We start from the raw sequence: 14,731 nt of genomic DNA, 5'->3' as shown, positions 1-14,731 counted from the left end.
TTTTTTCCCCCTCCCCCCCACACCTCGGCGGCTCGCAGCAACCCCCGCCCCACACTCACACCCCCCCCGGCTAGAGCATGCGCAAAAGAAGCTACGGGGGCCGCAGTGGGACAAGCGGAAAACCGCGATTCCAAGCGAGCGCGCCGGCGGCCCCTAGCGGTCAGCAGGAGAAGGCTCGGAGAGATGCTGGGAGTTGGGCGCTCGCCTCTTGCTGGACGATACGGGAACAACACGCAGGTAATCCTCGGTTTACCACGGGGACGCCGCAACGGTCATTAGCAGGGCTTTTTTTTCTCATAGAACGTTCAGAACGGAGTTCCGGCATCTTTTTTGGATGGAACCTTGTAGGATAGGCAAGGTGGGTTGTATGACACGTGTGAGTTCCGGCACCTTTTTCTTTTACAAAAAAAGCACTGGTCATTAGTGTGAAAACGGTCATAAGTCCCATTTTTTCCCCCCCAGTGCCATCGAAACTAAATGTTCCTTTTGGTGACCGCTTGGAAGTTACGATGGCAGCGAAAAATGGGACTTGTAACCTTTTTTTCCACGCTCACGACCATTGGGGCGTCCCCATGGTCACGTGATCAAAATTCAGATGCTTGACATCGGACTCGTATTTATGACCGTCCGTTGCGGTATCCTGAGGTCATGTAATCACCTCTTTTGACTAGCAAAGACAATGGAGAAACCAGTTTTGCTTAACTGTTACTGACCTCCATCACAGTCAGAATATAGCTGGAAGGGACCTTGGAGATCTTCTAGTCCAACCCCCCCCCCAATTCAGATAGGTGGTGGCTGTCCAGTCTTTTCTTAAAAACCTTTAAGCAATGGAGCACCTACAACTTCTGGAGGCAAGCTGTTCCACTGGTTAATTGTCCTCACTGTTAGGAAGTTTCTCATTATTATTATTACTAACTTAACTGCAGTGATTCACTTAACAACAGTGGCAGAAAGGTTGTAAAATGGGGGCAAAAACTCACTTTACCAATGTCTCATTTACTAATTTTAATAATTATTTTTTGGTTCAATTGTGGTCGTAAGGCGAGGACCACCAGTAGTGTCGTTCTAGAACTATTCACAAACAAGGCCGCTGAATTAAGCTACTTGCAGCTATTGCCCTTTGAACTTAAATGGGAATTAATAGTGGCTGGTAGATGCACATCAGACTGCACAGTGACTTCCCATCTGGAAGTTCTCCTGCTAGGATCAGCCCCGTGAAATACGAAATAGAGGAATGTTTTTCAAACTTTGCAACTTTTAAGATGTGTGGACATCAACTCCCAGAATTCCCCAGCCAGCAATGTGTTAGCAATTGTGTACATATCATTTAGGATTAAAAATTCACCTATAAATCATCCTAGCTCCCATTATTGGCTGACTCTAGGATATAGAATCAACTTACAACCATTCATATAGCAATCATTCAAAGTTACTGAACAGCACCGAAAAAAGTAACTTATAACTGGTTGCTTATGACTGTTGCAGCATCCCCATGGGTCATGTGATTAAAATTTGGGAACTTGGCAACTGGCGTGTATTTACAGCAGGGGGCCCCAACCTGTGCGCCGCGGCCCGGTAGTGGGCCGTGGCCTGGTGGTCACCAGGCTATGGGACAGGCTGGCCAATGTGCGCATATGTGCACACACACCCCACCTGCGCTAGCGCCATGGCTGCAGGGTGCAAAAATGGGCCACCACTGTGCCGCAGGGTGCAGAAATGGGCCCCCGGTGCACGGCACAAAAACAGGGCGCCACTGTGCCACGGGGCACAAAAATGGCTGCTGCCGCACTGTGGAACACAGAAACAAAGCACTGCGCCACACCAGAACAGGATAGGGTTACTATCACATGGGCACTAGCCCCGCCCCATTTGCAGCACACGCGTGCTTGCGGTCCAGTGCGCACGCATGTAAAATGCTTCTTCCTCCCTTTTCCTCCAGTCCAACAACCGACAAAGGTTGGTGACTTCTGATTTACAGTACAATGGTTGTAGCATCCTGGAATCGTGATCGCCATTTGAAACCTTTCCAGCCAGCTTCCAACTGGCAAAGACAATGGAGGAAGTTGGATTCGCTTTAACGACTGCACAATTCACGACTGCAGTGATTCACTTAACAACTGTGGCAAAAACAGGTTGTAAAACCAGACCTGACTCATTTAACAGCCTCCTTCCTTAGCAACAGAAATTCTGATCCGAATTATAAATCAAGGACTACCTGTAATTGGAAGCAAGCTATTTACACCTCTAGCACAAACAAAAAATTAACCATCACAGACTCTTCCATGTTTTAGACAAGGAATTATGTTCGGTGATTGTTAAGCAAGAAACATGGTTCGGGCTTGCAAACACTTTGTATAATGACCCAAGAACATTGTATCCCAACATTTGGTACTATGGAGCTCAGCCTGGAAATGCTTTAGCCCAGGAACAGTTCCCACTGCATTGTAATTTGGGTTGCTCTTTGCACTGAGGAGAAATTTTTCTCTTCAAAAACAGTTAACTGTGAGAGGGACCTTGAAGTCTTAGTGGGCAATCACTTAAATATGAGCCAGCAGTGTGCGGCAGCAGCCAAATAAGGCTAATACAATCCTCGGTTGTATAAATAGAAGCATAGAATCAAAATCATGTGAAGTGTTAGTACTGCTTTATAAATCTTTAGTAAGACCACACCTGGAATACTGCATCCAGTTTTGGTCACATTACAAAAAAGATGTTGAGACTTTGGGAAAAGTGCAGAGAAGGGCAACTGAGATGATTAAAGGCCTGGAGACTAAAACATATGAAGAACGGCTGCAGGATTTGGGTTTGGCTAGTCTAGAGAAAAGAAGGACTAGGGGGGGTACATGAGAGCAGCATGCCAGTATTTGAGGGGCTGCCACATAGAGGAGGGGTTCAACTTATTTTCCAAAGCACCTGAAGGCAAGACAAGAAACAATGGATGGAAACTAATCAAGGAGAAAAGCAACCTGGAATGAAGGAGAAACTTCCTAACATTGAGAGCAATTAACTAGTGTAGCAGTTCCCAACCTTTTCTATACCCCGCACCCCTAGAATGCTTCTGATATATTCTCACACTCCTTACAAAAGTTCGAAATAACTTATGCATATACACTATAATTTTGAAACTTCTAAACCCAGGTTTTCGCACCGCCTAGAACAGGGGTGTCAAACTCAATTTCATTGAGGGCCGCATCAGCATTGCGGTTGCCCTCAGGGGGCCGGGTGGGTGTGGCCTACTGGGTGGGCGTGGCTAGAGTGCATATGGCCTACTGGGTGGGCGTGGCCAGCTCTACATTGTTCGCATCAAGGGTGCCTATGGGGGCCTGGGCAGAAGTGGGACAAATCTGAGGGTCTCTGGTAGGAGGAGGGTCTCTGGGCCAGGGCCAAGGCAGTGGGGGCCGTTCCCTCACTGTTTCCAGGATGGCTTCGCGGGCCGCATGAAACCACTTCACGGGCCAGATCTGGGCCCCGGGCCTTGTGTTTGACATGTCTGGCCTAGAATATCATCTTGCACCCCCAGTTGGGAACTCCTGAACTGGTGGAACACCTTGCCTTCAATCTTCATCACTGTGGTTTTTTAAGAAGAGTCTGGACAGCCACTTGTCTGAAATGGCATAGGGTCTCCTGCTTGAGCAGGGGGTTGGACTTGATGACCTCCAAGATCCGTTTCAGCTCTCTTCTGATTAATATAGATAACTAAACTCTCAGAATTCTCCTAAACAAGGGGAAGGGATCTTGGCCAACACAGGTTTTGCCTCTCTGCCACCAGGGTGCAGCAGAGAGCAGGAGGGCCAAGTTATGCAATTAACTCCTTTGCCCATTGAGGGCTACGCTCTCTGAAGGTTTCCTTCCTCTGATGTAATGCAGTGACAGATGACAGAAATTGTACTTCAGCCATCTTGGGGTAGGCATAGAATTCCCACCCAGATTGCCGCCGAAATCTAGATGCTAAGGACGGAAAGTAGGAGAGCCAAATGATATAAAATGTAAATATTTCAGTACAAATTGGGCTCCTGTAGTTTTGTTTTGCAATCAGCCAGCATGTGCTACATTTCCAATCTGAAAAATCAGTTTTGCCATATTTTATTTTTAAGTGCCAAAACAAGGCAGGTTGTGATTCGACATTAGTTGACCTCACTGAAAAGCAGATTTAGTCATCTCTTGATTTTCTGCTCCTTAACGAATACCAGCTTCCTGGGCGGGTTAGACTTTAATCCCGACCCACCATGTGAGTCTCCTTTGGTCTGTCGATCCGAAAGAGGAACTCAGCAAGCACAAAATACCCCAGATATTCTACGGTCTCTGGTGTTGTGTCCGTATGGTAGTGGCCTCCTTCACCGTGGTGGCTGAAACAGTGGGTGTGCTCCACACGCAGATCAAAACCCTGGGGAAAAAGTCAAGAACCCATAAATTCCTGCCTCTAGGGAGGGCCCCAAGCTGCAAACATTTCCTTTCAGGTACATCCTATACAAGGCTGTGTTATTTTGGCAGTCCTCATTTAGCGACTGTCTCATTTAGCTACCCGTTCAGTTATGAGAATAATTAAAAAGTAAATTTCCGACAAGTTTCACAAGCAAAGGAAAGCTGAAATAAGATCGTAAGCATACTTCTGGCTTCACAGTGACTGCTTTACTTAATGACCAAGTTGCCACTCAATAGTGGTAGCTAAATGAGGACTACTTGTGTATTTTGGGTGAGAGACATATTTCATCCAAAATATAAGCTGCATTTACACCAATACAGGTATAAATAACTGAAGATGGGGAATTTACATAATACTCCTTCCTATTTTTGTCACCTGTGAAGTGGGTTGGACTGAGAGACTGACCCACAATCACCCAGTCAGCTTTCATGCCTGATGTGGGACTAGAACTCAGAGTCTCCTGGTTTATAGGCCAGCACCTTAACCACTACACCAAACTGGTTTTCACTGTATCATTTCCTATGGTGCATGTTACAGAATTCAGTGCATGAAGAATTGATGATGATTTCAAATAATGATCACTTTGCATCCAAGCCAGTATATGTTGGGTTTTTTACTTGAGAAACATCAGTAGACTTGACTTACTGGATCTTGGGAAACGATTACAGGCTGGCAAATGAGTGGAGCTTTCATTTCAAAAAACTTCAGCCAATTGTTCACTTTCTCGTCAGTTTCCAGAGGGCAGGCAGAAAATTCAGAGGGCTGTAATTAAAAAAATAAAAGTGACTGCACTTGAATAAAGAAACAACACAGGAACTGAAGTTGCGAAAGTCTGTTTCTTCCATGTACAAACATGGCAGTTTGACACCCCTGTTCTAGAGAAAGCTCTAATGCCAGAAAAGTAGAAGGAAAGGGAGATGGACTTAATTACAATGGTGGACCAGGTTATGGACATATTAGTGTGTAAACACTAAGAATTGACACCTACTATTTGATAGCACACAATAAAAAAGCAAGTTTGCAAATGTTTACAGAAATGTAGTGTTTACTTTTTTTTCTTCTTGTTGTGTAACATATATTTCCCAAAGAAAAATGGAAAAACTTCTTATAATTGTCTTACCATAATATGAAGTTTTGCATTTCCTTTCTGGATAATGAAAGTACCTCCCATCCCAACTGTTTTGTCACCATAATGCTTATCCAAGGCTTTCCTTATGCAGGATATGAAATTCTGCTCACCAATTCTCCTCTTTGCTCGGACTTCAATGACCTTAAAAAAGAAGATATATTAATATTGTTATGTTAAGCAGAGAAATGTGAGTTGAGAGTAATACACTTCTAAGATTTCATTATGACATACTTAATGCTCCTTGCTTAAAACATTTTGTGTCCATAATCTCCACCTGACAATTCTAATGGTCAAAATCATTATTCCCACATTAAAAGCACAAGGCCAGGACCCCGTAGGTTGAGTTATTCCTCTCAGAAAAAGTTGAGAAAGTTGATCTGGGAGAGTTAGTTTTTTATATTTCCCTTTTTAATCTAGTTGTAAGTAAACTAATGTTTGGGAATTCTTGGCATCCAATATGTTCCCTATCTTCAATCTTCATTTTTAATGTATTTTTTTTAAAAAGCATCTAGGTGTTAAATAGTCTGATAGCATAGGACAGGGTCTAGAATTTAAAAAAATATTTGGAAGTGTGCCCAATTAAAGCAAAAAGACAATGTAGCAAACAAAACATTAATGAGACTAAAAAGACAGGCAGGAACCAACCTTTCTTAAACTGTTTCTGGTCTTATGGAGTTGCAAACCTGTTCTCTTACTGCAGCCAATTTGTGAATTGTTATCACCCAAGGGTTTAACAAGGGCCAAATATATTGCCTTTCTTTTCATTACAAAAACATAAGTCAATTAAATGGGTAAAAATGTACTCAAATCTAAAATGACATTGGTAATCTTACTACATGGGACCAGAGTCTTCTGCATCCAATAAATAAAGTCAATAGGATGTTAAAAGAAGAAATTCACGTATAACATTTGTGGATTCATAAGGTATAGGGAAATGTTATAGTATTGTTGTGAGTAAAATACTGAATATAGCTGTGGAACACAGCTGTATGTGTCTGGATATACTTATGTATATCTTTATTGTATGTAGGTGGTCCTTATTTAACAACCAATTGCAAAGTTACAACAGTCACATGATTGCATTTTGAATGTTCAGTAAGCAGCCTGCATTTATAATTGATTGCAGCATCTCACAGTCCTCGCTGGGGTTTACATTTTTTGCTGTAAACTAGCGTTTACTTCTGGCAAAAAAAAAAGCTCATTCCAAATGGTGGGTTTGCTTAAGAAACACTGCAAAAAAAAGTTGTAAAATCAGGTTGGTTATTTGATAACCCACTTAACAGCCGGCATAATTTATGACTGTAATTCTGGGTTCGATTATTGGTGAACGTTGAGGACTAGCTGTAAAATATATGTGTTTAACACCAGAAATTCCATTGGTAATATGTGTGGCTATAGAAATTTGTCAATAAAATGAAGCAAAGCAAAGCAAAGCATGTTCACATGTAGAAGTTTGTTTGTTTGGGCTTGCTAGCTTTTTTAATTTTCTGTCTTTTAATTGGGTTTTTTGGGTAGTCCTTGCCTGGGTATTTTGTTTGTAAAAAAACATTTTAAAAAGCTGACCGAGCCACATACCTTACCAGAAAGGCCTTCACTTGCATATAGGTTAGCCAGCAGCCCAAATTCACAATCATTATATAAAGAGCTGTATTTTTGGAGCAGACAACTGCCATCCTCAGGGCTGATCTTGGCTAAGTAACTTCCATTGATTGCTGCCCTTTCTTCCTTTTTAGCTTGAACAATTGGGATAAACTAGATAGAAGCAGACAAACATCTTCAAATAGATCAGCACTGTCTACCATCATTTCACAACTATTAAACAAGCAGCACATTTTGTTTATAGCTTATTCCAACTGCAGAAAGCCAGCTACGTGGTTTGAAAATCATGGTTTATTTGTTAACATGTAGTATGAACCTAAGGGATACAGTGGCTCAGTGGGTTAGGACACTGAGCTTGTTGATCAGAAGATCGGTAGTTTGGCGGGTCGAATCCCGAGTGCCGCGTAGCAGTGAGCGCCTGTTACTCGTCCCAGCTTCTGCCAACCTAGCAGTTCGAAAGCACGTAAAAATGCAAATAGAAAAATAGGGACCACTACGGTGGGAAGGTAACAGTGTTCCGTGCGCCTTTGGCATCTAGTCATGCCGGCCACATGACCACGGAGACGTCCTCGGACAAGTGCTGGCTCTTCGGCTTTGAAACGGAGATGAGCACCGGCCCCTAGAGTCGGAAACGACTAGCACGCATGTACGGGGGAACCGTTACCTTCACCTTTTTTAGTATGAACCTACCCAATGATGGTTCATTTAGTAAATCCTTTAACACATACTATGGCTCAGAATGAGCTGGGGTTAAGGCCTCATCTTAAACACAGAGACAGTCCAGAAAAACAACAACAACAGAGGTGTTAAGAGTCTACTAAAATAGATTTAAGCAAGATCTGAATCCAATTAAGTCAGGGGTCCCCAACCCCCAGGTCGCAACCTGTTGGAATTGGGCTATATGGAAAAGGCGGGCAAACGTGTGAAGCTTCATGTCTGCATGCACGGTAGCTAGGTTGCACATGCGAAACCATCCCTCCTCCCCCGCCTAGTCCTTGGAGCTAGAAAAGTTGGAGACTACTGAATTAAGTAAACCAAACTTTAAAGGGAATTTTATAGCCTAATGGTGCAATCCTTGTAACAAAAATTAAAACAGAAATTGAGAGCAGTGCCAAGATCAACTATGCTGGCTGAGGAATTCTGGAAGTTGAAATCCACAAGTCTTCACATTGGCAAGGTTGAAGAGCCCTGCTTTAAAGTATACGTGACTAAGGCTAATATTTTCCTACCAATTATCTTACCTCAGCATTGCTTCCCACTACCCTGGAGGAAACAGCTCCAGCACCAAGAAAAAATGCTCCGGGTAACTGTATTTCTTTTGCTATTATGTTCAGGTCATAAACCTAGATGAGAAAAGAACGGTTACATCAGCTTGTTCAGGGCAGTGCTTCTTAAAGAGGTTTCCTAGGCCTTCCCCAAGAACCAGGGGTAGGCAACCTCGGCTCTTTTATGACTCATGGACTTCAACTCCCAGAATTCCTGAGTCAGCATAGCTGACTCAGGAATTCTGGGAGTTGAAGTCCATGAGTCATAAAAGAGCCAAGATTGCCTACCCTTGCCCAAGGCGCTCTTAGGAGTCCACAAATTTAAAATGAATTGCCATCCTAGGTTGAAAAAGAATACAGCAGGGGTCTTCAAACTTGGCCCTTTTATGACTTGTGGACTTCAACTTCCAGAATTTCTCTGCCAGCGTGCTTGGCTGAGGAATTCTGGGAGTTGAAGTCCACAAGTCATAAAAAAGCCAAGTTTGAAGGACACCCCTCCCCGGAATACAGTATTAAAATCTCATCCAACAATCATGAGAAGTGGCAGTGAATGCATCAATTTTAATTTTTAATATGGTAAATATAAACATAACCCATACAAACAAAAGCTATTTTGGAGTCCACCGTAATTGTTTTCAGCAGGAAGGGATCCACGATTTATGTTTTGCCAAAAACCAATATTTACTTCTGGTTTCCAGGAAATAGATAGATAGATAGATAGATAGATAGATAGATAGATAGATAGATAGATAGATAGATAGATATAAGGTGAACGTTGCGGTTAGTAAGGAAACCCATTGTTTTCTATATCTATCTATCTATCTATCTATCTATCTATCTATCTATCTATCTATCTCTATCTATCTATCTATCTATCTCTATCTATCTATCTCTCTATAGAAAACAATGGGTTTCCTTACTAACCGCAACATTCACCTTATGACCACCAGAAAGAGACTGTAAAATCGGTCAAGGTCACATGGTGACCCACTTTATGACCATCATGACTTACGGCTGAAATTGCAAACTCAATTACAGTTGTAAGCCAAGGACTACCTGTAGTAATAAAGGAGAATATTTGTAGCTCAGGGTTGACAAGAGGGGGTCCTTGGTGCTCTCTGAGCTTGCTTGTTTTCTTGCAGACATTTCATTGCCCAAATTAGGTAACATCATCAGTGCTATCCACAAAGTGATTAGTGCATCATCATTACTAGCACTGATGTTACCTAGTTTGGGTAATGAAACGTCCACAAGAAAACAAGCAAGCTCAGAGAACATCAAGGACCCCTCCTCCTCCTCCTCCTCCTCCTCCATCTTCCCTTCCCCGCTTCCTCCTAGCACTGATGATGTTACCTAGTTTGGGTAATGAAACGTCCGCAAGAAAACAAGCAAGCTCAGAGAACACCAGGGACCCCTCTCTACCTGTAGCGTGAATTCAAATAACGCAACCATTTTGTGGGTTTCCTTAACTACTAACCTGCATTTTTAAAATTGCGGAATTAGGATCTGAACCAAGTCTCCCTTTTAAAGGGTTAAAAAAAGGTTACAAATTAATGCAGGTGCAAAATGGACTAGGCTGACTTTACTGGGATCACTGCAATATTAGCAAAAATGATTTGATTCCATTCCAACCTCCCAAAATGGGAATTATCGTTTCTGATCAAAATGGGAGGTTATTGGAGGAACGACTTAATCTCAAAACCTTTGCATATGGTTGCAAAAGTGGACCACATTTTACTTACCTTGTCTTTCTGTACAAGTGGTAAAAGATATGGTACCCCTCCCACATCTGCTATTCTAGGCTTGCCACAAATACCTGTAAGAAGAGGGGGGGGGAAAGGGGGGCAAATTATTTTTTTCCAGATTTTTTTTTACTAATCCAAAACAATATAAAGCAATCAGCATTTAGTAGACCTCTAATCCAATTATTGTGGGTTGTATTATGAACCAGGCAATGGTGGCTTGTATAACCAACCATAGCTAAAGCAAACCATTACTTAGCATAGCATCCTTCCGACCTACACAAGATCACAGGGAGACATGGTCACCAACCCTGTGATGTAATGACAAAAGTGGGGCTGTTCTGTGAAATTTGAAGTCCTTCGAAAGTAGGAAAAAATAGGATTTTCGAAAGGAACATTCGGCGTTTTAAGGCATGCAACAAGGGCTCTGTAGCTTGAATAACCCAATCTTGAAAAGGCTTAAGCAAATTTACTCCGTTCTTTAAAGAAAACCCATCCCGCCAAATTTGTCCCTGTCCGCCTGGTGGCCCACATGTTACCAACGTATTGCCAACACGTGTAATATTTTGTCACAGATACCATGTGTTACCTTTAACAGGAAAACAGAAAGGTTCTCGAGTCATATCAGGACAATCCACTACAGAAGCCTGGACATCTGCAAAATTTTCTTTAAGTCCATTCTGTAGAACTGGAGGAAAAACAGATCACTTCACAGAAAAATGGAAGAATGGAACATGTTAAAGCTGACCACACTGAAGGCCAGGGTGAAGCCCTTCAGTTCAGTATTAATTCTTCCTGTTTTCTGGTACTGTTTTCTGGAAGCTCACTGTGTGTGTACATACTAGCCACATCCTAAAACAAAGGCAAAAAGCCAGGGCAACGATTTAATATTAACTGAATGAATTACTGCCAATTCAAATTAATTGCATGTAAAGTCAGGCACTGCATTTGTAAAACAAATGGATAGCCCATCTGCATATACCTACATATAGTCCTCACTTACTGCCTCATTCAGTTTTAACAATGCTGAAAAAAATGTTACGACCAGTGCTCATAGTTACAACTTTCACACGTTCCTCAGACATGTGATCACCATTAGTCAGTATGTGTTGTCCTGTGCCTGACTCATTTTTCATTTTTCTCTCCTCGCAAAGCAGAGATTGATTACAAGAGAGCAAGCACACAATGGGAAATACAGATTGAAAGCAATGCACTAGCAACTGCGAGTGTGTTATGCAAATAACCTGGCATATTTCCCATTCTGTGGCTGCTTACTCTCTTGTAATCCCTTCCACTGCAGTCTTTCTGCTCTGTGGTGCTGCTCTGCCTCCCCCTGGCCAGACCCAGTGAATGCCCTTTGGTAAATGAGGCTCTGTCACATTTGCTCCATGCATCCCAGGGCCATGTCCTTGTCTAGCATCTGAATCCTGGATCACCAGCATAAGACAGCAAAAATCAGTTGGGACAGGGCACCAGCAGGGGTAGGTGACAGCAGCAGGGTGCCGGGAGCCAAAAAGGCAGAAATGAGCAGGGCATATAGCAAGTAGATTTTATATATGTTTATGTTTATGTTTATGTTTTATTTAATTTATATACCGCCCTTCTCCCTGGGGACTCAGGGCGGTTCACAGGGCATATAAATAAAAATACAATACTATACAAAAGTTAAAACAAAGATTAAATCAATGCCCAATTAAAAAACAATAATACAATCTAAAATGACAATTTAAAACCCAACTCCCCCATCAGGCCAGACCGGCCAATTCAAACAAATGGGTCTTCAGACCACGACGGAAAGTTCGTTACATATACCGTTACATAGTGCTTTACAGCCCTCTCTGAACAGTTTACAAATGTCAACATCTTGCCCCCAGCAATCTAGGTCCTCATTTACCAACCTAGGAAGGATGGAAAGCTGAGTCAACCTTGAGACCTGTCAGGATCGAACTCCAGGACGTGGACAGAATTAGCCTGCAATACTGCATTCTAACCGCAATTCCACCAGAATTTCCTCCAATGCTGCGGTTGTAAGTGCAGGCCAGTTGCCAAACACTCAAATTTTGATTATGTGACTGCAGAGGTGCTGCAACAGCCCTAGGTAACTGTCATTTGCTCAGCACCAGTTGCTGAACAAATGGTTAAGCAAAGACTATCTGTAACTACGGTATATTTTACTGAAATAGCTACAGTGACAAGACTCTTAGTGTTGACGGGAATGTTCTTGAAACTCCCTTTTCCCAGGGCTTACGGAATGCTTCTGCCCTTGTTTCTGTAATGACTTCCAAGTGTTCCCTTCAAGGACATCTTCACATGGGGGAAGAAAACTTGCTTCCTTTTCAAACAAATACACACCATGTTCTATAGCGGGCACTATATCCTGCTTTTCTAACTGTTCCTGTTATACTGATTCTTCTCTCACAGCTTCTCCTAACACAAAAGAAACAAGCTTGCTTGCTTACCATCAGCCACTTCTTCCAGAGTAGGAGTGTGAAAAGCAAATTTTTCCACTCTAGACATGTTTTATTCCAGGCAGCCAACCAGGCGGGTCAGCTCCTAAGAGATCAAAGTACATCGAGAACAGGTTACAGGTCTGTTAATGAACATACTGGTTTTGCGATTAAATCCAAGCTTTAACAGTACACATGTTCAGTCATTTCTGAGAGTGATACATGTTTAAAAAGTCACGGACCTACTGTTTCACTATTTCAGTCTTTCCTTCTGTTGTGAATGTCAGTGCCCACATCTGCTCTTTTTGATTATTCAGAGGAAAAAAAACAGATGATTCAACAAGCAGTATTGCTGATGAATCAGCATCTACAATACCTCAACTACTTTGGACAGGAAAAAAGTATGTGTACAGTATAAGCCAGCAATTTCATTCTAAAGGAATAAATTTAACTGAATATTTTTTTCTACAGATAATGTAAGTAAATCAAACATAGTACATGGCTGCAATACTGTTCTTACTTTAAGCCCGGATTCATAGGCGGCTTGTTTGGACATAGGCTGATTTATGGTTTAAGGCAATGTGAGAATAATGCAATGGTTTACTCAATAAACCAGGGGTGTCAAGTTCGCTATGTCACATGACATGTTGCAACATATCACGACTTTTTCCCCATTGCCAGAGCTGAGGTGCGTGCGGTTTCAGCATGGTGCACCCGGCCCGTGGGTTGGCAGTTTGAAACCCCTGCAATAAACCAGTTAGGCATTCGCACATAGTCTGTATCACTTAGAAGCAAACTTCTCAACTGTTGACTGTTTACAGACATTAGATTTGAAGTTTATTTGCTGGTTGCTTCAAATCAAACGTTAACAACAACAAAAAGGAAATGGGTTTTTTTTTCTTCAACAGTTGACATTATTTGGAAGTAAGCTCCAATTAATTACTGCCTAGGAACAAGCAGGAGGATTTGCAGTTTATTAAGTTCTATAGAAAAAAAGTCAAGGGAATTTATTTCGCAAGAAGAAATTAATAATAGCAGTTGAAACCACTAATCATGCAAATTGTCCATTATCAGGGCCACATATTTCCCAAGGTTTTGAGAACAGCTTGTTTACAATATTAGCTCATTTCTTAGTATGAATTTATCAATTCCTCAGTGATAAACTTATCACATTAAAAAGTATTATTTATTGTGCTAATGTTTTTCTAACACTTTATACAACTTACATTCTACTTCCTACCTAGACCTATAAAGTCTCCTGTGTATTATTTATACCAATCCAAATTGCCATCTCAGTCTTTATAGTTTTCAATTAACATTTTCATCAGGAGCATCTCAAGCCATTTAACATCTCCTAAGGCAGAAATTCTAAGAGGAATAAAATAAAAATGCAACCTATTCAGAAATGAGGTTTCAACGGTTGTGCCTGGGCTGGCTTTAGAGCAGTGATTTTCAAACTTTGACAACTTGCGTGGACTTCATCTCCCAGAAGTCCCCAGTTTTGGAAAACACTGCTCTTCTAAAACACCCATTTTCTGGATTTACAGCCTGGAACCCAAAGTACTATAACTACCCAGGTTGAACCCGCACAAGATGCCCTCTGCACAAGCCTACCCAACCTTTATCTTAGCATGTAAACCCCAGTACCTATTTGCAACAGAGATTTCTCCAAAGTAGCCTCAAAGTTCGGCAAATTGGCCTGGAGACCGATACAAGCTTTATTGCTCCTATAGAAGCTCCATCAAGTACAACAGGGATTACTCCCGTGTAAACACACCTTGCATGGACTAAGTTCCGCGTTTTTCCTCTTTCCAAATGTGTTAAATCCCATCAGCCACAGCCAAAAATTAAGCTGGGACCACCACTTATGGAAAGTATTAAGTCGGAGCCTTAATTACTGCCTTAAATTAGTACTCCTCCAAAAGCAAACCGTGCAAAAGACGCCCCTGATTGCCTTGGCTTTACTTACAGCACTAGAAGAAAGGCGCGCGCGGGCGCAGGACGTCTCCTCCGCCCGGAGCAACTTCTCAAGGCTTAGTAGGCTCGCAGGCACGCCCAGAGCTCCTTTTGACCACTTTCAAAAGGGCGCGCCCGGCCTCACCCATTCCCCTTCCCGTTCTGTGACG

General features: G+C 42.2%; 1 protein-coding gene across 2 annotated transcripts; it reads right to left on the bottom strand.

The window, feature by feature from the left end:
- Positions 1 to 4,073: 4,073 nt before the first annotated feature.
- Positions 4,074 to 14,726, bottom strand: LOC310639849 (ester hydrolase C11orf54). 2 transcript variants are annotated; one of them, XM_083361787.1, is made up of 9 exons: positions 14,575 to 14,726; positions 12,618 to 12,711; positions 10,748 to 10,846; positions 10,159 to 10,232; positions 8,393 to 8,494; positions 7,128 to 7,304; positions 5,544 to 5,693; positions 5,069 to 5,185; positions 4,074 to 4,384 (listed from the first exon to the last, which is right to left on the bottom strand). In XM_083361787.1, exons 2-9 carry the CDS (start codon positions 12,673 to 12,675, stop codon positions 4,211 to 4,213), a joined length of 951 nt encoding a protein of 316 aa, XP_083217913.1. In that variant the 5' UTR covers positions 12,676 to 12,711; positions 14,575 to 14,726; the 3' UTR covers positions 4,074 to 4,210. The 2 variants fall into 2 exon arrangements, with proteins under 2 accessions (XP_083217913.1, XP_083217914.1); XM_083361788.1 differs by lacking the exon at positions 14,575 to 14,726 and adding an exon at positions 14,383 to 14,567.
- Positions 14,727 to 14,731: the final 5 nt, after the last annotated feature.

Source organism: Vipera ursinii (genome assembly GCF_947247035.1).
Source record: "Vipera ursinii genome assembly, chromosome: 4".
Lineage (NCBI taxonomy): Eukaryota > Metazoa > Chordata > Lepidosauria > Squamata > Viperidae > Vipera > Vipera ursinii.
The sequence above is the reverse complement of the archived record's forward strand: the minus strand, read 5'-3'. Positions and strand labels throughout refer to the sequence as shown.

Coding starts and splice junctions, on each gene's coding strand:
- LOC310639849 (XM_083361787.1), bottom strand. CDS start 12,675: ATGTCTAGAGTGGAAAAATTTGCTTTTCACACTCCTACTCTGGAAGAA. Junction 10,233..10,747: donor TTTCTGTTTTCCTGTTAAAG/GTAACACATGGT, acceptor CTCTTCTTACAG/GTATTTGTGGCAAGCCTAGA. Junction 8,495..10,158: donor CACTTGTACAGAAAGACAAG/GTAAGTAAAATG, acceptor TTTCTCATCTAG/GTTTATGACCTGAACATAAT.